The sequence below is a fragment of the Abramis brama genome (genome assembly GCF_963993115.1).
Source record: "Abramis brama genome assembly, chromosome: 19".
NCBI classification, from domain to species: domain Eukaryota; kingdom Metazoa; phylum Chordata; class Actinopteri; order Cypriniformes; family Leuciscidae; genus Abramis; species Abramis brama.
The window spans coordinates 17,028,798-17,052,108 of NC_139981.1; the positions used below are offsets into that span (position 1 = coordinate 17,028,798).

General features: G+C 38.0%; 1 protein-coding gene across 2 annotated transcripts in view; it reads right to left on the reverse strand.

Moving 5' to 3' along the window:
- wdfy4 (WDFY family member 4) overlaps positions 1 to 23,311 on the reverse strand; it is a 57,236-nt gene that overhangs the window by 20,555 nt on the left and 13,370 nt on the right. For both annotated transcript variants that reach the window (XM_084092811.1, XM_084092810.1), the window contains exons 19-43: positions 19,304 to 19,482; positions 18,342 to 18,573; positions 18,109 to 18,257; positions 17,917 to 18,028; positions 17,619 to 17,809; positions 17,382 to 17,534; positions 15,914 to 15,984; positions 15,580 to 15,741; positions 15,329 to 15,420; positions 15,116 to 15,206; positions 14,793 to 14,995; positions 14,511 to 14,677; positions 14,279 to 14,398; positions 13,802 to 13,963; positions 13,504 to 13,674; positions 12,427 to 12,553; positions 12,115 to 12,266; positions 11,784 to 12,022; positions 10,902 to 11,023; positions 10,488 to 10,679; positions 10,185 to 10,297; positions 7,213 to 7,290; positions 6,922 to 7,113; positions 6,450 to 6,534; positions 6,168 to 6,340 (exon numbers count right to left, since the gene is read on the reverse strand). In XM_084092811.1, coding sequence (XP_083948937.1) covers positions 6,168 to 6,340; positions 6,450 to 6,534; positions 6,922 to 7,113; positions 7,213 to 7,290; positions 10,185 to 10,297; positions 10,488 to 10,679; positions 10,902 to 11,023; positions 11,784 to 12,022; positions 12,115 to 12,266; positions 12,427 to 12,553; positions 13,504 to 13,674; positions 13,802 to 13,963; positions 14,279 to 14,398; positions 14,511 to 14,677; positions 14,793 to 14,995; positions 15,116 to 15,206; positions 15,329 to 15,420; positions 15,580 to 15,741; positions 15,914 to 15,984; positions 17,382 to 17,534; positions 17,619 to 17,809; positions 17,917 to 18,028; positions 18,109 to 18,257; positions 18,342 to 18,573; positions 19,304 to 19,482 — 3,728 coding nt within the window. The remainder of the gene's footprint in view (positions 1 to 6,167; positions 6,341 to 6,449; positions 6,535 to 6,921; positions 7,114 to 7,212; positions 7,291 to 10,184; positions 10,298 to 10,487; positions 10,680 to 10,901; positions 11,024 to 11,783; positions 12,023 to 12,114; positions 12,267 to 12,426; positions 12,554 to 13,503; positions 13,675 to 13,801; positions 13,964 to 14,278; positions 14,399 to 14,510; positions 14,678 to 14,792; positions 14,996 to 15,115; positions 15,207 to 15,328; positions 15,421 to 15,579; positions 15,742 to 15,913; positions 15,985 to 17,381; positions 17,535 to 17,618; positions 17,810 to 17,916; positions 18,029 to 18,108; positions 18,258 to 18,341; positions 18,574 to 19,303; positions 19,483 to 23,311) is intronic.

The following is a 23,311-nucleotide window of genomic DNA, read 5'->3' on the forward strand; positions in this document are numbered from 1 at the left end:
TTCAGATAATGTGCTGTTTTCTCAACCTGAGGATATGGAGAGGGTAGCAAAAGTTAAATCTAAGGGTGAGTTAGAAAACATTGAATCCACTGTGTTATCGAAAATCACATTAAAAATAGGTAAGGTGGAGTTAGCTGCTGCACAGATTACTGATCCTTTCCTGGCTGCTTGTAGAGATGCTGTAGTAGACTTCACTCAAGTACCTAAAGCTAGAATAGCATATTTTTGGGAAGATGGAATTCTGATGCGTAAGTGGAAACCTTTGCATTGTGATGCAAAGTGGCAAGAGGTTCACCAGATTGTATTACCCACTGATTATCGACACCATGTACTAGAGTTAGCTCATGAGAATGTTCTAGCAGGACATTTAGGAGTAACGGAAACATTCCATCGAATCAGCAGATGCTTTTTTTGGCCTGGTTTGAAGTCTGCAGTTTCTACATTTGTCCGCTCATGTCATACATGCCAGTTAGTGGGGAAGCCAAACCAGACCATCCCGGTAGCTCCTCTAAATTCCTGTCCTTCACAAACCATTTGAACGGCTGCTTGTAGATTGTGTAGATCCCTTACCTAAATCTAAATCTGGGAATCAATATATCTTAACCATCATGTGCACTGCGACTCGCTATCCAGAAGCAATTCCTCTCCGCACGATAAAAGCTAAATCAGTGGTTAAAGAGATAATTCGCTTCTGTTCTCTCTTTGGTTTGCCTAAGGTTATTCAATCTGACCATGGTTCTAATTTCACATCAAAAGTGTTTACACAGATGCTGAGTGAATTGGGAGTTAAACATCAATTGGCGAGTGCATACCATCCAGAGTCTCAGGGTGCATTGGAGAGGTTTCACCAGACTCTTAAAGCTATGCTCCGAAGATTTTGCACAGAGACTGGCAGAGATTGGGTGGAAGGTCTACCTTTAATGATGTTTGCAATAAGAGAAAGTGTTCAGGAGTCACTCGGATTCAGCCCTGCAGAATTGGTGTTTGGCCATACCGTGAGAGGCCCATTAAGGTTACTGAGTGAACAGTTGCTTTCACAGACTTCTGCACCTATATCTGTACTTGAGTATGTGACTTCTTTCAGGGAACGTCTTCACCAAGCTTGTCAGTTAGCTCGGACTCATCTGGTGGAGTCTCAAGCGAAGATGAAAACTCGTTTTGACCACAAAAGTGTGAGGCGTGAGTTTCAGCCAAGTGAATCTGTTCTGGCCCTACTTCCTGTGCCTGGAACAGCCTTGCAAGCTAGGTTCTCTGGCCCATACATCATTGAGAGAAGCGACGTAAGAGCAGAGTGTGTCATGTAAACATGTTGAAGGCATATATCACAAGAAATGCAAACTCAGATGTTCTTGTTAAACCCGTGTCTGCAGCAGTTTTTATATCTACTGAATGTGTGGAGGAGGACGGACTGATAGCAAAAGATGCTCAAACTTTGTGTGCCCGCTTGCAGAATTCAGTTATTCTGGGTGATCTGCAATCCTATCTCTTCCACTTAACAGAAGAACAGAGTAAAGCAGTTAGTAACTTAATTGTTAACTATTCTGGCCTGTTCTCTGATGTTCCTTCCCAGACTACCTTGCTGTGTCACGACATTGATGAAGGAGTTAGCCAGCCCATTAAGCAACATCCATATAGAAATATAGCTGCAAGCAGCAATTATCGGGGCCAAGCAGAATAAGACGACAAGACATGCCAACATGTCTGAAAGTGTCAGACCAACTGCAACAATGAGCAATTAAAGACATTTAAAGAGGATTTTAGGCGAAATGGCTGAAAAATCATATAAACAGTAATTAAAAATATGATTTAATGGATTATCACTTTCGACCAATAGATGGCGCAGTTACAAAACTGATGTGATGTGGTCAGAGAGAAGTAACAATGACATACAAAGTTTGGTGTCAAAATGTCAAGGCATTGCAGAGATAAATAGAATAGTCCTTTTGGCATCATGCCTCAACTTTGCTGCAGCGCTATACGAAAACGGTTTTGTCAATTGACACGAAGTCTGAAGATGATACGATTCGATTTTGGTGAAAATCGGACAAACGGTGTAGGAGTTCGAAAAAGTAGATACTGAATGAAAATCAAGATGGTGGACAGGAAGTTTGGCCAAATAAGGTAAACTTGGTATCTATGTTCTCGGCTTGACCCAAGGAATCTATTAAGACCAGTATTGCTTTACAATAGGCCGATTTATTCAAAACTTATTAGCAGTTTTGAAAATTTTGTTATAACTTTTGACCTAAAGGTGGCGCTGTCTCAAAATATTTTGGGTACCTTCAGGGGATGGTGCTGATGGCATGTTCTGAGTTTCGTAATATTACACCAATGCATTTGTTTAGTATAGCATTTTATTTCACAAAACTGTATTGAATTCAATAGGGATTTTCATGTTTTGTTCTATTATAGCGCCACCAAGAGGCTCAGTCCCACCATTTTTTTATGTGTCCTCAGAGTGAGCCCGTACATATGTGTGTCAATTTTGGTGAAAATATCTCAATTCGCTTCGGAGTTATAGACATTTATATGAAAAAACACGTAAAAAATGACTGACACATGACTTTGATTGGATTTTACTACCCCATACTATCAAAATTTTGCCTTACGACTTACGACTGTTTTTGCAAGCGCTACGTAAAATTTGTTTGTGCGTTTATCGAAAACGGTTTGACGAATCAATTTGAATTCCATAACTTTTTGTCACCATTGCCTGAAGATGACCTGGTTTAATTTTCGTGCAAATCGGACAAACCGTCTAGGACGAGTTCGAAAAAGTAGCTTTTTCGGAAAATTCAAAATGGCGGCCATATTTTTATGACGGAAAATGACGTCATAGGGTGCAGTCGAATCGTCATGAGCTCAGGAATCTAACTTTGTTGATTGGCCTCATGGTTCAAAAGTTATTAGCAAAATATGAGTGAAAATTTGGACAGGTGGTGGCGCTAGATGGAATGACCAAAATTGGTGTATTTAATGTTGGGACTGTCCTCTATCAGAATGTCAAACCATTACAACTTTCCTGCAATCGGTTCTATGGGCTGCCATAAGGTAACATATTTGTTAGAGCATGGATTTGCAACTCGTAGTCAAAGTCCATGGAGTTCACCATGTATTCTAGTGCCAAAGTCTGACTCTACATTCAGATTCTGCACTGACTATCATAAAGTTAATGCTGTGACCAAACCAGACTTTTTTCCTCTTCCAAGAATGGAAGATTGTGTTGACAAAGTTGGTGCTGCTCATTATGTTACTAAGTTAGATCTACTAAAAGGGTTCTGGCAGGTCCCGCTAACTTCTCGTGCCTCTGAAATATCTGTATTTGTCACACCTGAATCTTTCCTACAGTACTCGGTCATGGCTTTCGGCATGCGAAATGCACCAGCTACGTTCCAGCGGCTAATGAACAGAGTTTTGTCAGAAGTGACCGATGCTGAGGTATATTTGGATGATGTTGTAATATATTCTAACACTTGGGAGGAACACCTTGAAAAGTTAAATGTTGTTTTTGAACGGTTGAGTAGGGCATCTCTGACTCTGAATTTGGCTAAAGCAACAGTTACCCATCTTGGTAAATGTGTTGGCCAAGGACAAGTTAGACCTGTAGAAGCCAAGACAGCTGCCATTGTTGAGTTTCCCAAGCCCACTAATAAACGTGAGTTGCGCCGTTTTTTAGGAATGAGTGGCTACTATAGCAGCTTTTGCAAGAATTTTGCTGCTATTGTTTCTCCTCTCACTGATCTTTTGAGTGCATCCAGGAAGTTTGTGTGGACTCCAGAGTGCATGGATGCATTCAATGCTGCAAAAGATCTCCTCTGTACTGCACCTGCTCTCTCTGCTCCTAATTTCTCACGGCCTTTCAAACTACAGGTTGATGCCAGCGCTGCAGGAGCCGGGGCAGTCCTGATGCAGGAGGATGGCGCAGGAATTGACCATCCTGTATCTTTTTTCTCAAAAAAATTCACTAAGTGTCAGCGAAATTACAGTGTAATTGAGAAGGAAGCTCTAGCTCTGTTACTAGCCCTTCAGAATTTTGAAGTTTATCTGGGTGGAAGTGATAGCCCCATTTTGGTTTATACAGACCATAATCCATTGGTGTTCTTAACTTGCATGTCTAACACTAATCAACGTTTAATGCGGTGGTCTTTAATTGTGCAGGAATACCATCTTGACATTCGGCACAAGACAGGAATCTACAACATCATTGCCGATGCCCTGTCCAGAACTCATTCCTTAGACAGTTAAAGTGTTTTGATGATTAGTGACTTAGTACGTTGACTTATAACCAGTGGGCGGTTATGGTCTTTGATGGCGGGGGTGTTACGTCCAGAGCCGTAAGGTTTTGTTTGTGTGTGCCCAAGCTGTGCTGTTTCTCTCTCTATCCCCGTCTCTCTTCGTAGGAGAAATGGTTTCCATCTGATGCAAATAATCAATGCCCTGCTGGGAGGGGAAGGAGAGAATTTAAACTGCAACCATCATCAGAGCCGTGTTGGTGGTGGCTTGACTGTGTGCAGCAGCTTTGAGGTCTCATCTTCAACCCCAGACCCGATGTTCTGTTGAAGCCAGTAGTTGATAGTGTATCTCTACCTCATGTTGTGTTCTACTTATTGAAGTAGTTTTCTCTCATTAGTCTCTTTTTGATCACACTATGATTGAGACTTAAAATGCAGAAGTGAGTTAACTTTAATGATTATTTATTGTATGGTTAATTAATCTGTTTTTCTCTTAGTTTATATGAAATTTGCTAGTTAATCGTTTATTTCTTTATTTGTGGGGTTAGTAGGGAGGAGGGCCCAATGCCATTTATTTTGGATTTGAATTTTTCTCCTGTTTATGTTAGTAAGGGAGTTAGCTTATTTTGCTGTACTCTTGTATTCTTTTCTTTTAGTTTAGGTAGTTTGGTTAATAAGGAGTTAGATTGATTATGTTTGTTGTTTTGGCAATACCCCCTTCTGAATCTGATACCCCTCTTTTTTTTATATATATTTTTTTAAAATAAAAACTATTTTTCTTTCATGAGATAATTATGTGGTTATTGTGAAACAACTCTGGGTCTGGAGACGGGGTGGCTTCATGCTATTGCACATTCATTTCACCACCATCCAATTTTTGCTGTTGCTTTCCTCCCCTAGATCAACCAGGAAATCGTAACAATATATATATATATATATATATATATATATATATATATATCCATGTTAACAGGTTGGAGATATATAATGGCTATGTAATAATGAAACTGATTTCAGACTGGGCTAAGCAATCATAATGACACATCTAATGTTATATCTAGAATGGGCTTTAGGTATAAACAATACTTTAAATGACTACAATTCTTTTTTCTCTTTAGAAATGGTATTATAAAGTAAAAAAGGTGGAAAAATATTGATATTTATAAACAAATGTACAGCTTTCAACCCTTCCATCAGATTTTTTTTCTATCCATCATCAAACCACACACAAAGTAGAATATTATTAATTTCCTCTCTTATCTATTCCTATAATAGGTGCCAAAAAGACCAAAATTAAAAAATATATATATTATTATTATTTATTAAACAACAACAACCATTTGTTTTGCGCCTATTGATAGGAATAGTTAAGAGAGAACAGGAAATGATGGGTATAGGACAAGGATTGGGAAATTAAATGAGCTAGATTCAAACTTACATTGCCCACATGAGCACCACAGCTAAATGTGTCAGCATATGCACTTAACAGCCACACATCAGCTCTGTATAAAAGCAATAATTAACAACTCGTGAGATTGCATCTGTGAAGTTATTTCCTGTTTGAGTAATAATGAAAAGCTAAGCCTCTGAGGACATGGTGCCTGTAAATTACAGTCATCACATTGCCTCTGGAATTGAGGCGTAGGCCGCGTCAAGCGTTTGCATTTCTGTATTAATAAGTAAGGAGAGGGCAATTCGGCTGGCACGCAGCACAGCAGGACACACCACCTACTGAATGAATACAAGACAGGAGACATCACCCCCTACTGTTCCTTATTAATACTTCTGTCAGCCACTCTCTGCCCTGTTAATGCTGAAGAGCGCTGTCAAGCTCAAAACACACACACTACAGCTGTCCACACTTAAGCTCAGGAATGTTTTGTTTTTTTCATACCAAAGGAATGTGTCTCCAGTTGAATATATGATCATTCTCACCTCTTCAGTGGGTTCCAGCTCCTTCAGTATGAGCTGAGTGTCCATGCACTGATCTGAGATATCCTCGGGCAGAAGTGAGGCGTCGTTCAGCACAGGGAAAAAGGTCAAATGCTCACAATCTAAACCAGGCTCCTCATCAACCTCCCGGCCTGCCTCACACAGGATCCTGGGGTCTGGGACACACATTAAATATATGCACTTAAAGAGATGTGCAGATTCAGCTGTTGCTGTCCAATATAAAACATGTTATTAATCATAAAAATAACATGAAAAATATGATACCTGAATCAGCCTCAACAACTTCAGCAGCTCCTTTGCTTTCTTCAGTGAAATTCTTCTGAATAAGGCCCGAAGTCAGTGTTGGCATCTATTTAAAATAAATAAATATACAAATAAATAAAAAAATATTTTAAAAAAACTAATATTTATTTATATATTTATTTATTTAACAGTATAGAACTCAAATTAATACAGAAGACAAATCATTCTCCAAGCATAAATATTCAACAGTGATAGTACTTTAAGAAAAATACTAATAAAATACTTATTATTATTATATAAATTAAAATAATACAAAAATAAAACCTGCATTTGATGATTATTTAACAGTGGTAGGAAAAACACTATAAAATAATAATAATAAAAATATAAAACCTGCATTTGATCTTTATTTGAATTCACTGCTAAGAATGTTATGCTATTAAGATTTTCCAGTCAGAAATGATTATTCTTTGGCATGACAGCAATAGTTCACCTTTTTGGATCGACGTAACTGCTTTCTGCGAATTCGGGATCGTGTGCGGTTGCGGCCTTCTGCGGTGTTCTGCACCCAGCCTCTTTTGAGGAAGACTCCTGGACCAGGGCCGAAAAGACCCCTCTCTCTGAGCAGGTCTTCCTCTATTCTTAGCCACTGAACGGCCATACGATCATTCTCACTATGAGTCATCTACACAAAACAAAGTAAAAGAATGAAATGTTGGATTCCTGGGCCACAGCATTATACTGTAAGTAAAGGTGTAAAAAAAAAGACAAAAAAAAACCCAACCTGTGCGTGACTCCTCAACATGCTATCAAATATGGTCTCACAAGTTTGCCAGTGTGCTTCCATGTCCAACACGAACCCCTAATGGAAACAAACACACACACAAGGTACATTATAACAAGCAGACAGTTATATGTATGTAAACGGTCCTCTGTAGCTATTAGGTTTGCACACAGTTACAATAACATTTCACAAATTGCATTCATGTGGGAAAAACAAGCTAGTGGCTATTTAACCATACAATAAAGCTGTCTCCAATAGTCCTCAGTGTGCTCTAATTAACTTAAAGTATAATATAAGCACAGTGTGAGGTGGCTGCTGGCCCTGCGCCATTCGTTGTGTCCTGCTGATTTATTATACTGATAGGCATTAGCCCTTCAGGAAGCCTGTGTACTTCACCACCGACCTGCTCATATTCAGATTTACTTAAAGGCTCATTAAACCAATCATCACAGTGGTGTCCTCTAAGAGCCGCCCAATAGCCACACTGACTGCAGTTCAGAGACAAGAGCAGCACTGAATCCAGCAGCTCAAACTGTGATAAGAAGGCACAAGATAAAACTAAGATGAATAAAAATCATCTCGGACCATTTTATGTTTTGTTGATTTACAGCTTTAAATCACAGTGGACTTAATTTGGCTTTTTGGTACTTAAAATGGATGAGTATTTTAGCTATGCAAACAATACATTTTGACTGATTTGTAGAAATGTTTTTCTGTTATTTTTATGTGAAAATCAGAATATGAAATCATCTGTGGTAAAATATTGGAAAATAATAAAACATGAAAACTTCCTAGCCTAAGTGGCGTATACTTTTTTATAGGCAGAGTGCAAAAAGGATTTCTGCACGTAAACAGGAAAACAACATCTCAAAACATCTACAAACATGTTATTAATTCACTGGGAAAGCAATAAAATAGTTTTTCGATTTGTAATTTTACTTAGTAACTCAGTCCACTTGTTTCACCAACATACTCAATGCTGCTTTGCATGCCATAGCTAAATGAGAAAAATCCAACAAAAAAAAAAAGAGGAAAAATGCAATTTGGGAGACAAGTTATAAAATATAGTGACAAGTTATAAAACTAGAAAAATAGGAAATTGTGCATTTGTGTGTGCCAAATGGATGGCGGGATTAAGAAGTGTTACAAAGGAGTTCACAGGAGTAATTACGGCCCTGTGTTGACAGATAAACACTGAATCATCGCCTAATCATATTCTTTTATTTAGAGAATCATAAGTAATATATAGCATTAATTACTCCATTTACCCAAACAGCAAACTTATTGGCCTTGTACGAGCGGCACATTAAACAGCATCCCCTCTGCAATTAACATCACACTGATTTCCATTTTAATTACTTTCCACAGAAAAAGACTACCTTTGATGATAACATAAAATAATGTCAGCTTCATTTTAGGCTGTTGGTGAATGTGTAATAAACTTAACTTGATCATTAGCTATGTTAATTATCTTTCCATTATGAAGATATAATTAGTCTGTAGCATATATCTGAAATGAATCCAGAGGAAAGTTTGCCTTGCGCCGTGCTGTATGGGTAAGTTCTCTGGCGTACAGGCAACTGGATTAAACTGCGTATACCAAATATACATTTTAAAATGATGAAATGGATTTATCACCCATAAGACACAAATTATGTAATAGTAACAAATAACTAGTGTAAAAAATGTCAACCTCATCAACTGACGACATTTTAACCTGTGATTTTCTGATCTCTTTTTTTTCTCCTTCAAATTTTGTAGTGAAATAGGAGTGGGGTAAACTGTGCCATTTTTACTTACTGTAGGTTTTCTCCTAGGCAAGGAGAAACGAGAGGTAAAACTAATATTCCTAATTATTTTTTACCGTGCTATTAACTGAAATCAGAAGAAAGTGTCTATTGCATATGGTCATATAATCAGAAAAAGGTGACAACTAGCCTCACATTATGGGAAATGCATTAACGATGTATATGTCAAATAAAAATGTGAAAATAAATGAGAGATAAATTCCAAAGCCTTATCTTGCTGGACATTAGTCACATTTTCATAAAACACCTAAGAAAAGGTTTAATATTTAGAGTATTTGAATGTTGCAGTGAAATAATAAATAAAAAAATTGTAATAGCATATTCTGCATTTAGAGTAAAAATTACTATTAGTTGATCAACTGACAAATCTTAATAATTATGCGAATCTTGATTTTTCTGTTATGAGCTAAAGTAAACTTTCTATCAAAACTCAAAGGAAATTAAAGTATGATGATCTGAAGTATGTGTGTACAACACAATGTATAACACGACAACGACTTTTCAGGAGAAATTCAGAATCCACAAAACTCACAGCATATTTAAGCGGCACGTTTCTGAGGAGGACAATTCATCAAGACAGCTGATAGGCTGTCACAAACTGATATGATACAGAGTAACAGAAAATGAATGTTTTCATCGGATCGGGACTGCCTATAATTACCGCCCCCCTGTTTCTGAGGCGGAGACGGAGATAGCAGCAGTTGCAAAGAAACAGCAATTTCATGCCCTTGTGCCTGAGTAATATCTCTGTGCATCCTTTTCCAGATGGCGACGTCTTCAGTGGTGGGAACTAATGATGTGGGCTGCGTTTTCGGGGGGGAAAAACAACAATAACAGCGTCTTTAACCTTCAACAGCAAACGCAATGTTCTAGTGAGTGTTCCCATGGAAAAAATTAACAAATATCAATTACATTGCCCACTGAGGTGTACTCAGCTGCAATAATCCAAATTGATTTAGAGACAGGATTGAGACAGAGCCACGGGGTAGGTGGTGGCGTCCGGTTGCGGTGACATTGGGACGGTGTGAGGGCACCATGTGAAGGAATTCTCATTGACTGAACCACTTACGTCCTGTATGTCCAAAGTGGTTCTGGACGTGCATCACGTAAAAGCAACGGAATCCAACAGAAACATTTGTGTTAAAACAAATTTGATTGTCCTACCTCAGTGCTGCCGGCTGAATCCTTCCCAAACCTCTTCTGAACAGATTGCAATGCACTGCTGAGAAGTCCTGCCCTCTTCTGGTGAACGTTATTTGCTTTTTTCTTTTGAGAATCTGAGAGAAAAATGTTAAATGTAATTCTATGCAGGAAAATCTTTTACTACTTTTGCAACATGCAGTATAGAATTCATGTGTATTCTCCTCTGTCATGTCATTCAAATACAACCGAAACTAAAGCAGGAGGATCAAAAAAAGAAAGCTGACAGTAATCTTAAATGTTGACACACAAGTAGCAGTGACTGACCCATAAAGAGCTGCCAAGCTTTCGTTGCCGTCTCCTCCCACAGAGGGCTCACATCACCCATAGAGACCTGGCCCTCCTTGCCGGCCGGCTTAGCGGACAGGTCGATTTTGTAGGCCTCCTCCAGCGCCTGCCTCCGCTCCTGCATGACTCTACTCCAGGTGTTTTCCACAAGCATCATCAGCTCTGACTCCACTACAAGGATCACAAGCATATTCAAAACTTTTCATTTTACTCATGAGTCTGGCAAATTACAGGAAGGAAGGAAGGAAGGAAGGAAGGAAGGAAGGAAGGAAGGAAGGAAGGAAGGAAGGAAGGAAGGAAGGAAGGAAGGAAGGAAGGAAGGAAGGAAGGAAGGAAGGAACAAACGAACGGACGAACGAACGAACGAACGAACGAACGATCGAACGAACAAACCTTCTGCTGAATCAGCGACATTGGTCTGCGACATCACCCGGCTGTTCTTGTGTGGGAAAAGATGCCTCCAGATGTTTCTTGAGGGTTTTTTATGGACTTCACATCCAAAGCCTTCAAGAAAGCTAAAAGACAGTAATAAAAAAAGAGGGGAAATTCTTTAATATTTGACTTATTCAGAAAAATTACCAATGAAAGGATGTTCTTGACTAGAGGAAAATGTTGCTCAAACTAAATGCTGCATTAGCTGTTTTATGTTATATATTTTTAAAAGGAGATTTTGCAACCCTGTTATCAAAATATTGGAAAACATACAGTTTATCTAATGTAAAAATACCTTTTTTTAATTCATTTTTATTTATTTATTGCAATACCAAAAGCATTGATTATGGATTATGAGAGATTGTGGCCTCTAAATAAACACTTTTGAAGATTTCTCTCGAAGGTTTGCAAGTTTTTGTGCTTTTTTATTGTGTTTTCTCTAGCAATAAACATAAATAATAATAATAACAACAATAAAACAATGCCAGAATGGGTCACAGAGTTGCAGTTTGGGATCAAACTCTGGTTGATAGTTATTTATACTGTATGTGCCTAATGAAGACCTGCTGGTCGAAACGTTGCGCTTTCCATCAAAAGTTGTTTGGAGCTGTTATTTGCAGTGTGCGGACATCATGCTTCTTTTTACCATCGTAGTTATTTAAACCTTATATTTTCCATAAATACAAAAACAATAACCAAAAATAATCATTCAATAACCAAAGAAATTGCAAAAATTTTGAAAATAGAATGAGATGTGGAATTGTCACCTTTTAATATTTAAAAAAAAGAACAAACAAATTAGTGGAAAGTGACTATTTTATGATCACTAACAATGAAACCCACCTGCCAGAGCGTATAAGGACGAGGCAGTGCATGAGACAGTTGATGAAGTGGACATTGGCATTGTATGTTGCCATGATCACATCCCAGTGCTGCTGCAAAACCTGAAGTGTTTGAATAATGAGTTCCTGCTCAGCTTGAGTCTGTCTGGATCGAGACAGGAAGTAGAGCAGGGCCCGGTTCAAGCTTTTGTACAGAATGCTGACCGTTATCTCCCGATGACCTGGACCTCTCTCCAGTGCCTGATGTCAGTACAAACATGCAGTGTAAATTACAGGTGTGTCTAGGCTTAAAACAATAATTCGGTATAAGTGAAATCAGAAGATAAACTCACCACTGCTATCTGTTCAACCATGAAGACCAAGAGGTTCTCTGGTTCCACCACAAACATGCCAGAGTAGAGTTTTTCCACTAGCTTTTTACTGAAGAACCCCACATTCTCAACCAAAACGGCAGCTTTTCCTTCCTGCTTGGACTTGGATGGGTCTTAGGATAATTTAGTGGGGCATGTTAGCGGTATAAATGCACCCTTAAAACCTTGCTTATTATTTTTTAAATATAATTTCATCCAAAAAGATGAAAAACATTTCTGACAATCAACGAATTCATTAAAAGCATTTTTATATAGAGTCTGATATATTTTTACCATCTCTGGCAACATGTGTAGACTGGCCCTCTTCCTGTCCTGTCATGTGGATGATGTCCATCATAAACTCCAGGAGTTCAGTCTGAAAGCTCTGCCTCTGCTCTTGACAAACACCATCTTGGGAAAACTAAAAACAAAATCTTCAGAATGTTAAAATAATGGCTTCACTATAGTCCACAAGGGCACTACTGGCTAGACTGCATAAACCGTAGTTATCGTCCTCCAGTGAGCAGTAATGTGCATCTCATCATCAAAACTGAGCAAAGAGTGGCACCTTATGGAGGAAAGATATTATACACAGCATCAGATTCTGCTTTAACAGCTCATATGTGACTCCTGCATTACAAAAGTAGTATATTTTATTATTAAATGTATGTAATAATATAATTTATATAATTATCATATTAAATAATAAATAAATTAAAAAATATACACATACATACATACATATATATATATATATATATATATATATATATATATATATAAAAATTGCAATACATAAATTCTTATTACATTTATTTATAATTTATTTTACAATTTTTTCTAACAATGCTAATTAATAATAATCATCATCAACATAATAATCATAATAATAATATTTCTACAATTTATAATTTATACATTTCATACATGATTTATAGATACATAATTGTGTAAAAATATATATATATATACTGCTGGGCAATGATTAATCGCATCCAAAATAAAAGTTTGTGTTTACATAATATATGTGTGTGTACTGTGTATAATTTTGTATATATAAATACACACATATGGCACAATATATATATATATATATATATATATATATATATATATATATATATATATTTATACATAATTTATATTATATATAAATATAAATATTTTATATATAAATAACATAAATAGATTTTTTTCATAAATATATACATGCATATATGTGTGTATTTATACATACAAAATAATTATACACAGTACACACACATATATTATGTAAACACATACTTTTATTTTGGATGCGATTAATCGTTGCCCAGCACTAAAAAAAAAAGTAGTTTGATTTAATAAATGTCAATATTTGTCATCCCTCACCTCTAGCAGTTGTATTAAAGGATGCATGCCGTCTTTGGCAGGGATGTTAATGAGGCTGTCCATCAAGAGGATGCGGATGAAGTCACACACCTGTTTCCTGCCTGGGTGGGACGGGCGAAGCTCCCCCACCGCATCGCCACCTTCTTTGATACCCTGAGCACCTGTAGTGTTCTGTACGAGAAGATGAGAAGAAGAATATCACTTCTGTAAACTGCTTGCCTTTGGGGCAATAAAATGTCTCTTGGGTATATTTTTAAGTTGCACAGAAAATGTACGGTACAATCCCCAAAAGTCTCACCTCTGGGGTTTCAAAGGGGAAAACAGCACTGGCCAGTGAACTGAGGAAATCAGGGGAGGTCCAGAGAGGATCTTGAGGGAACAAACTGTTCACCAGGCAGAGGAACTGCATCACACTACCTGGGTAATGGACTTCCCAGCCATCTGCACTTTCTGTAACAGGCTTATTTGAGAAATAGAAATACACAAGAAAAACTTGATTTACTGGTATTGCATCAATGACTATGCAATGGATTATGCAACCTGTTTGCAAAAAGGGACTGTAATCATGCAAACTGCCACTCAGATAATATGTTATGTAATATTACATCCAGCAGACATGCAACTGTCTGCAAGTCTATTTTAGTATTGCCTTTTTGAACACTAGGTGGTAAAATACCTCATTTAGTATGTAGAAACTGCTATCCTATGCTGTAACATGTTATGTCCATGTCATGTTATCTTATGCCAATAAATTTAGCAATTTAGACACACTTACCTTAGTAATGATAATCTTAACCAACTCTAAAAGGACACAAGCTGCATCTACACATAGTTGAAAGCCCTCAGATCGACTGCAGCTGTCAATCAAACTCTGAAGCATCATGTCAATATCAACCTGCCATCCAAAGGACAGATAGGGGAGTAGGTCATTCAACCATCACAAATAAATATACATGCCAATAAAATACATTTTGTCACATGAAACAATTAGGCAATGTGAGCACTACCTGTCCAGCAGGAACCTGGAAATCAGATTTTCCTATAAGCAGTGCAGCTAGAGCTCCATAAATTTGAGGCAGGTGGATATGGCTGACAAGAAGCTTCTGCAGGACTTCAAACCCTGGGCAGATACAGCTCAAGCACTCAAACGACCATGAGCGAGACTTCAAATTATCTATAGGAAAATGGCAAAATCAAAAATACAAATATTTTATTACTTTTTTTTTTTAAATAGTCACATACAACAACATTAATGGACACTTTTGAAATTCCATCCAGAAATACAGTACCTGTTATACTGGTAGGCATCTCCATGGTCTCCACTAAAGTTCCTGGTGACACACCTTCTTTAAACTTGCTCAGGATGTTCGGATACGACAGAAAGTGAGTAAGCAACGTGAGAACCAGCAGCACTGTGCTAGTGTGGATGTGACCCTGTAAGAAGAGGAGGAACCAATCCGACCCCAGTGCGAAGAACACCTCTTCCTGGTTACTGCCATTTGAGAAACATTTGAGAACGTATTTAGAATTCAAGATATGCGTCGATGGGATCACGTAAACAAGGATAAAGAGAGCAAGAGTTGTCGTTGTTACATTGCTAAACTCGACTCACATGCTAGAAGCGTTTGGGATGATTAGAGAAGACAGCATTGAGAGCAACTGGTTCCTGATCCAAACTGATCTCCCAGGAGTCTGACTCCACCCTAGAGCCACAAAGAGTTTAAAGAGCATGTAAGGAGTGAGCCTCGTTCAAAAGTCAAGATTTTGGAGTAAGCACAAATTTTAAATCATGAACACAATGAATGTTTATTGCAAAAATTTGTACCTTGTGATTGATCATCAAAATCCAAATCAGAGAAAGTGCTTTTCTCGTTCAAAGTAGGAGGCAAAAGACTATGAACTAAGAAGAGTCCAAGCCTGATTGAACAAACAAAAATGTCAAGATATCACACTGAGTGACTTTTTTTATTCATTTGGTGCCTTGAAGCTTTAGTGATCTTCCCAAAATTGTCATGAAAATTGAGCTGTAACAAATGATTCAATTTAAACCGAGCCTGTAAAAGTTAACAGACATGCCTTTTGATGTCTGTGGTGTTGAAATGTTCCTCGAGGAGGGATTTGATGATGGTACAGATGACTGACACCTTCCTGCGGGTCACACTGGGATCATGCAGGAGGATCAGGAGTTTGCTCATCATGTTGAGTATGTGCATGACTTCAGCATTCTTTTGACTCCCACTGGAAACAAACTCACCATCAGACACACGTATCCACAGTGAACAGCATGTTTCCAGTAACAAGGTTTATGCATGATTGAAAAACAGGAAGTGGGCCATGCGTTTCACATCACTTTATGCTGCAAACTAAACATGAACTCACAACAACTTGACATCAGTAGCCAACAACGTACCTTGACTTCAGCATAGCAGCAAAATGATTTAAAACACAAATGTCAAGATTGTCTGGAGCATTCTGCCACACCTACAGAAACAATATGAAAGAAACTTCTTATGATTTAAGCAAAAAGTTGCTGTTGTTTCTTGAATGACAATCCTTTTGCTATTTAAAGTTTTGCAAAACAACAGAGCTGCTAAGCTTGTTGACCTAAAACAAAGAGAATTATAATTTGCTGAGTTTTTATGAGTTTTTAGAATGGCGGTAAAATATGGACCGTGTTTAACATTGCTTGATGAGAGATTGCCCCTTTTTGCTCTATAACATTAATTATGCACACTTGCACAGTCATATCTTAAATCTGACTTTTGCAACTGCTATGTGCTTTAAAAATGTATCCTACCATTAAAAAGTAAGGGGTCAGCTTAGTTGTTTTGTTTTAAAAAAGATATTAATATTTTTATTCAGCAAGGATGCATTCAATTGATCAAAAGTGACAGGAAAGACATTTATAATGTGACAAAAATATTTCCATTTCAAATAAATACTGTAAAAAAAAAGTGTTATAATTGTTTCTACAAAAATATTAAGCAGCACAGCTGTTTTCAACATTGATAATAATAATAAATATTTTTGAGCAGCAAATCAGCCTATTAGAATGATTATATTTTTTTACCAAATAAATGCACCCTTGGTGAGCCTAAGATACTTCTTTCAAAAACATTTTACAAACTCAAAAAAACTTTTAAATGGTAGTGTACCTTGTCAAAAAGTTGCAACATAAGGACGATAAGAGTTGTTAGCTTAATTGCACATCATTAATCAAGCATGCACACTTGCATCCTTGTTTTGCATGCACACTTGCATCCTTGTTTTGCATGCAGAAAGTAGTGTTAGTGCTATTTTCACCCTTACAGAAAACCACACGAATTTCACATGTGCAAAAATACATGTGGCCACATGTGAAGGACGTGTGAAACACATACTTTGCACATGGGAAACATGTGGTTTTGGAATCCATGTGATCACATGTGAAACGTGGTGACGTTGTCCAGATGTGATCACATATGGAAAACATGCTAGCCCCATGTATTCAATAACTGAAAAAAACAAAAAACAAAACAGAAACAGAACATAAAATAAACCAGTCAACCAGTCAGTCATAAAATAAACCAGTCAGCGCAGTCGTTCAGCAGCTAGCTACTTTCTAGCTAGCTCTAAAAAGTGAATTTCTATGCGTCATCTCTTTAGACTGGCTGTGGTTTACACCCTTATTTAAAGAACAAACTTATTTATCACTAAATATAGACTAAGCCATGACCAGCTTTTTATAGAGACAGCAAGTTAGCCCTCTGGGTTAGTCTACAAATTGACGTCATGACTGAACAGCTCTATTAAAATTCATTCAGAAAGCTACTGCATTCACCAAAGCAGATAATATTGTAGCTGTGAGGAAACATACAGCACACCAATCTAAAACTTACCTCAAAGTCACAGAGGACATCCTGGAAAGCGCTGATGTTTGGGATACTAGTAGTGACAATGCCCAGCTCCATTGTGCCCACTATAGACAGAATGAGCTGAAAAATCCTGAAGCTGATCAGCTGAGTCTTCATCTTCAGCAGGAAGGACAAGAGCTGACAATACAAAACAAAATCAAATCTGCAGCTTGGATTTGTAATGCTGTAAAGTCTTAACTTGCTTTTAATTGACAGCACTACCTTGTAGCCATTAGTACGCTTCATCTCCTGCTCCATCACAGGATTTGTCTCTAAAACCGAGAGCAGAACTTTGACAGCAGCATACAAGGATCCATCATCCGAGGCCATCGCCACCAAACTCAGAATGGCAGAAGGGCCGCCAATATACTGGAAGCTACTAGCAGCACTGAATGACTTGAACGTCCTTACACCTGGAAATAAAAGAGTAAAATCAGAAGTTTACTACATAAACAAATGCTGCAGTCTTGTCTTACAGTAAGCACTTTAGAGCAGTAGCTAGTGGGCTTGTGCTTTTTACCAAAACAACCAACCAGGGCTGCCCCAATCGTCCGGGCAGTTCCACTGAGGTGCTTGCTGATATTATGAGCCAGGAAGACAGGAGTAGAGTTATCACGTGACGTAATCCCAATCTGTGATCAAAATAATAGAAGAATCAATCATGATTCAATCATCAAAATAATTAAATCCATGAATTAAACAGGAAAAGCACCTCTTTGGCTATAAGGCGGCAGTCCACCTCATTGTACTGGTCTCTAATATTTACTACTGTTGTCATGGTGGAAACCGCTGTGTTTATGGCAAAGGAAATCCTCTCTGGGGAGACCATCCTAATTTGGGACATTGCACCGTCTGTCTCACCTATTAAACATATGTACTTGTGTGAATACAGATTTCCATAAAATTCTGAACTATTTTTGGACAAAGAGAAGCAAACTTTCTCACCTTGAACATTGAGAGCAAGGTAGTTGCCAATGTATTTGGTGCCTTGCCCATAAATAGTCTTCACCTGATCAGAACTCAAAACTTCCTCGAACAAGTATGTAGGACCGACACGCCAGACCAGAGCTGCATGCTGTTTCCATAAAGATGGAGTTCCAATAATCCCACACACGTCAATGACTGCAGAGGGATCCATTGAGATTGACTGACCGGGAAACGGCTGAATGTACTTAATCTGCAAAAAGAGCGTTTTTAACAACATGTTTGCATTGGGGCTATTTACATGGCAAACACAAGGTAAACATTCATTTTGGCAGAAGCTTTTATCCTAAGTGACTGCATTCAGGGTATACATTTCTTCAGGTTATGCATTGCCTGGGAATTGAACCTATGACCTCGGCATTGCTAGCTCCATTCTCTACTGTTTGAACTACAGTAGTTCATTATAGGAACAGGTTACCCCAAAAATTACAATTCTGTCATCATTTACTCATTCCGTTCCAAAGTTTGTCAGTAATGATGCTGACAGGAGTAATGATGCTGAAAATTCAGCTTTGTCATCACAGGAATAGGCTACATTAAATGTTAAAATATGCTAATATAGAAAACAGATATTTTAAATTGTAATAATATTTCACAATATTAATATTTTACTGTATTTTTGATCAAATAAATGTAGCCTTATTAAACATAAGAGACTTCTTTCAAAAAAAACGGTAATGTGTCACAACAAACACATTCAACTATTTATTTTTTTAAATATCCTTCATATAACAAAACATCAAACATTAATGCAAAATGTAATTTAAGTCAAACATTCATTAAATTTAAAAAAAAAATCCTTATTTGTGTTCGACAGGAGAAAGTCAGTGATATATAGCCAGTATGTTTGAAACAAAAGGACAGTGAGTAAATTATCTTTGGGTGAACTATTCTTTTAAGTAAAATAATCTCCCTGCACCAACCTTTGCTGTTCCGATTGGTGTTGCATTCAGATAAACAGTGACTAAACATCTCTTCTTGATTTCTTTGGCCATAACCACACAAAGTTGGTGCCACTGGCCTGGTATCAGCTGTTTGGAACAACTAAACCGCACTGAGGACGGCAGCGTGCTGGGAGTCTGCACCTCTGGCTCCATCATGTCTGTAGAGTAAAACAAATACTGTAAATAAATCAAATCAAGTCAAGTATATTTGTATAGCGCTTTTCACAATACAGATTGTATCAAAGCAGCTTCACAGTATTAAATTAAAATAAAATAATACAACAAGGTTTGTTTCTAGTGGAATTTATTGATTGATAGAATAAAATTAAATATCCCCAAAATATCCCCAACTGAGCAAGCCAAAGGCAACAGTGGCAAGGAACCGAAAAAACTCCATCAAGTGACCTAATGGTGTCCTAAAACTCCATCAGGTGACCTAATGGAGAAAAAAAAAACCTTGGGAGAACCCAGGCTCAGTCGGGGGCCAGTTCTCCTCTGGCATTTATGAACTAGAGGCCGGATTGTAGTTTGAACTGTAAGATTAACAATATTATATGAATGCCTGGCCGAAAAGATGCGTCTTTAATCTAGTTTTAAACTGGGAGAGCGAGTCCGAGCAACGAACAGTATCAGGAAGACTATTCCAGAGTTTCGGAGCCAAATGTGAAAATGCTCTCCCTCCTTTGGTTGATCTGGATATCCTAGGTATGACCAAAAGCCTCGAATTTATTGATCTTAAAGAGCGCGATGGATTATAGGGCGATAGAAGATCCGTTAAATAGACTGGAGCTAAGCCATTTAGGGCTTTATAAGTCAGTAGCAATACCTTATAATTAATACGGAACTTTATAGGTAACCAATGTAGTGATGATAAAATCGGTGTTATATGATCATATTTTCTTGATCTAGTAAGAACTCTAGCAGCTGCATTTTGGACTAACTGTAGCTTGTTTATTGAGGATGTAGGACAACCAGCTAATAAAGCATTATAGTAATCTAGTCTCGAGGTCATGAATGCATGAACTAACTTTTCTGCATCAGAAACTGATAGCATATTACGTAGCTTAGCAATGTTTCTTAGGTGGAAAAAGGCTGTTTTTGTAACATACGAAATATGATTTTCAAAAGACAGGTTACAATCGAGTATAACACCCAGGTCTTTTACTGTAGAGGATAAAGTAACAGGACATCCTACGATGTCAAAGTTGTATTGTGAGAGGTTCTGTGGGCGTTTTTTTGAACCGATAAGTATTACCTCTGTCTTGTCTGGATTTAATAAAAGAAAATTGCGCGTCATCCAATCTTTTATATCTTTAACACACTCTGTCAATTTGGATAATTTAGCGTTTTCGTCCGGCCGTGATGAAATATATATTTGAGTGTCATCAGCATAACAATGGAAACTAATTCCATGTTTCCTTATAATATTTCCAAGTGGCATCATATATATTGAGAATAATAGAGGGCCTAACACAGTAGTTTAGTTGGTATAGGATCTAATAAACATGTTGTTGTTTTAGATGAAGTGATAAGTTTATTTAACTCTTTTTGTTCTATAGTTGTAAAGCACTGTAATTGTTCTTGCGGGGTGATAATTGAGGCTGAATTATAAGGCGCGATTGAGGATTGAACGTTTACAATTGTGGTTCTGATGTTTTCTATTTTCTCAGTGAAGAAGTTAATGAAATCATTACTACTAAACTGTAACGGGATATTTTGTTCGGGTGACGTCTGTTTATTTGTTAGTCTAGCCACGGTGTTAAATAAAAACCTAGGATTGTTTTGGTTATTTTCTATTAGTTTGCGGAGGTGCTCAGCCCTGGCCGCTTTTAGGGCCTTTTTATAACGTGACATACTGTCTTTCCACGCGATTCTAAAGACCTCTAAATTAGTTTGTTTCCATTTACGCTCTAAATTACGGGTTTCTCTCTTTAGAACATGCGTAGTTTTATTGTACCATGGTGCTTTCATTTTCTCTCTGACCTTTTTTAATTTAATGGGTGCAACAACATCCAATGTTCTAGAGAGAATGGTGCTCATAGTGTTAGTTAGTTCTTCTAGTTCATCTGTTTGTTTGGGTTCAGGCAGCAGCTGAGACAGATTAGATAAGCAATTTGAGAAATTATCTATGGTGGATGGAAGGATTGTTCTGCCTGGTCGATAACGCGGCGCAGCATGACATATTACAGCAGTACGTAATATGCAAGTTACCAAGTAATGGTCAGTGACATCATCACTTTGTGGAATGATATCTATATCGGTTGGATCGGTTCCATATGATATAATTAAATCGAGTGTGTGATTAAGACGATGAGTTGGTCCGATGACGTTTTGCTTGACCCCAAAGGAATTTAATAAATCTATAAACGCAGCCCCTAACGCATCATTTGAATTATCTACGTGTATGTTAAAATCTCCAACAATTAATGCTTTATCGACATTGACCAATAGATCTGAGAGAAAATCTGCAAACTCTTTTAGGAAATCAGCGTAAGGCCCAGGCGGTCTATATACGGTAGCCAAGGCTAGAGATAATATGGATTTTTTTCTAACATCTAAGAGCGTAACATTTAGTACAAGTACTTCAAACGAAATAAACTTATAACCCATTTTCTGAGTAACATTGAGAATATCTCTATAGATTGTTGCAACACCGCCGCCACGACCAATCAGACGGGGTTCATGCTTATAGGAGTATCCAGATGGAGTAGACTCATTTAGACCGAAATAATCATTTGGTTTAAGCCAGGTTTCAGTAAGGCAAAGTACATCGAAGCTATTATCTGTGACTATTTCATTTACAATAACTGCCTTAGGTGTGAGTGATCTAATGTTTAGAAGACCTAGCTTTAAAAATTGTTTTTGTTTACTAATAGCAACATTTTCTGTTTTAATAACAATTAGATTTTTCCTAGATCCTGCAGTAGAATCATTATTTGATCTCACTAAACAAGGAATAGACACAGTTTCTATGCAATGTTCTACACTAGTATTTATATCATTTAAATTGGTGCAGGAGAGATTATGATTTGGACTTTTGGTTACTAGTCATTTAATGGTATTTAACATTTTGGAGATGTTATCCGACAGAAGATCCACTCCGAATCTGCTTGGGTGTAAGCCATCGGCACGGAAAAGCCTAGGATGCTCCCAAAACAAATTCCAATTATTTACAAAGAGCAGTTTCTGCTCATTGCACCATGACATTAACCATTCATTTAGCGCGAATAGTCTACTAAACTTTTCATGTCCTAGTCGGTACGTGGGAAGCGGTCCTGACACTATGATCGTTGTTTCAGGCGATGTGCTGCGTACCGTATCGATCAGATACCTGAAGTCTTTCTTCAGAACCTCTGTCTGGCGCAGCCTGATGTCGTTCACTCCCGCGTGCAGGACCACAGTTCCGACGCGCTCGTCATCGTTCAGAATCTCGGGAACGCGAGCAGCAATTTCAGAAACACGAGCACCAGGAAAGCAGTGACTGTGCACCTTACTTTTACCTAACGTAGCGTGTACGTGCCGAACGATGGAATCGCCGATGATCACAGCATCGCGTTCGGTTTCGCGAAGAGGGGAGAAGCGGTTTTGTGTGGATAACTCGAAAACCGGGAGGGGCGGAGAGAGTCTTCTTGGTCTAGACCTGACTCGCGTCTTCCGCTGCGGAACCATCCAGGCTTCGTGGTGGCGTGTTGGAGCCGGAGTGAACGAGACCATGGCTGATCGCGACCTCGGCGCTCGGGACCGATGCTGAGTAACGCACGGAGTAGACGAGGTCGGAGTCAGCGGGTTAGTTCCACGGACGTAACCTATAAGAGTATCCGGCGTTGGATCACTAATAGGCTTGATGCGCGTCTGCTCAACAGTCCGCGTTGTAACTATGAGGTTTGAGCAGTAGTGCTTCTCAGTGAGGAAAAGTAGAAAATGTTCGTTGTAAGTGAGTTTAAAGGGAAAAATCAAGAATTATAAATCAAATCGATAGAGCTCCAA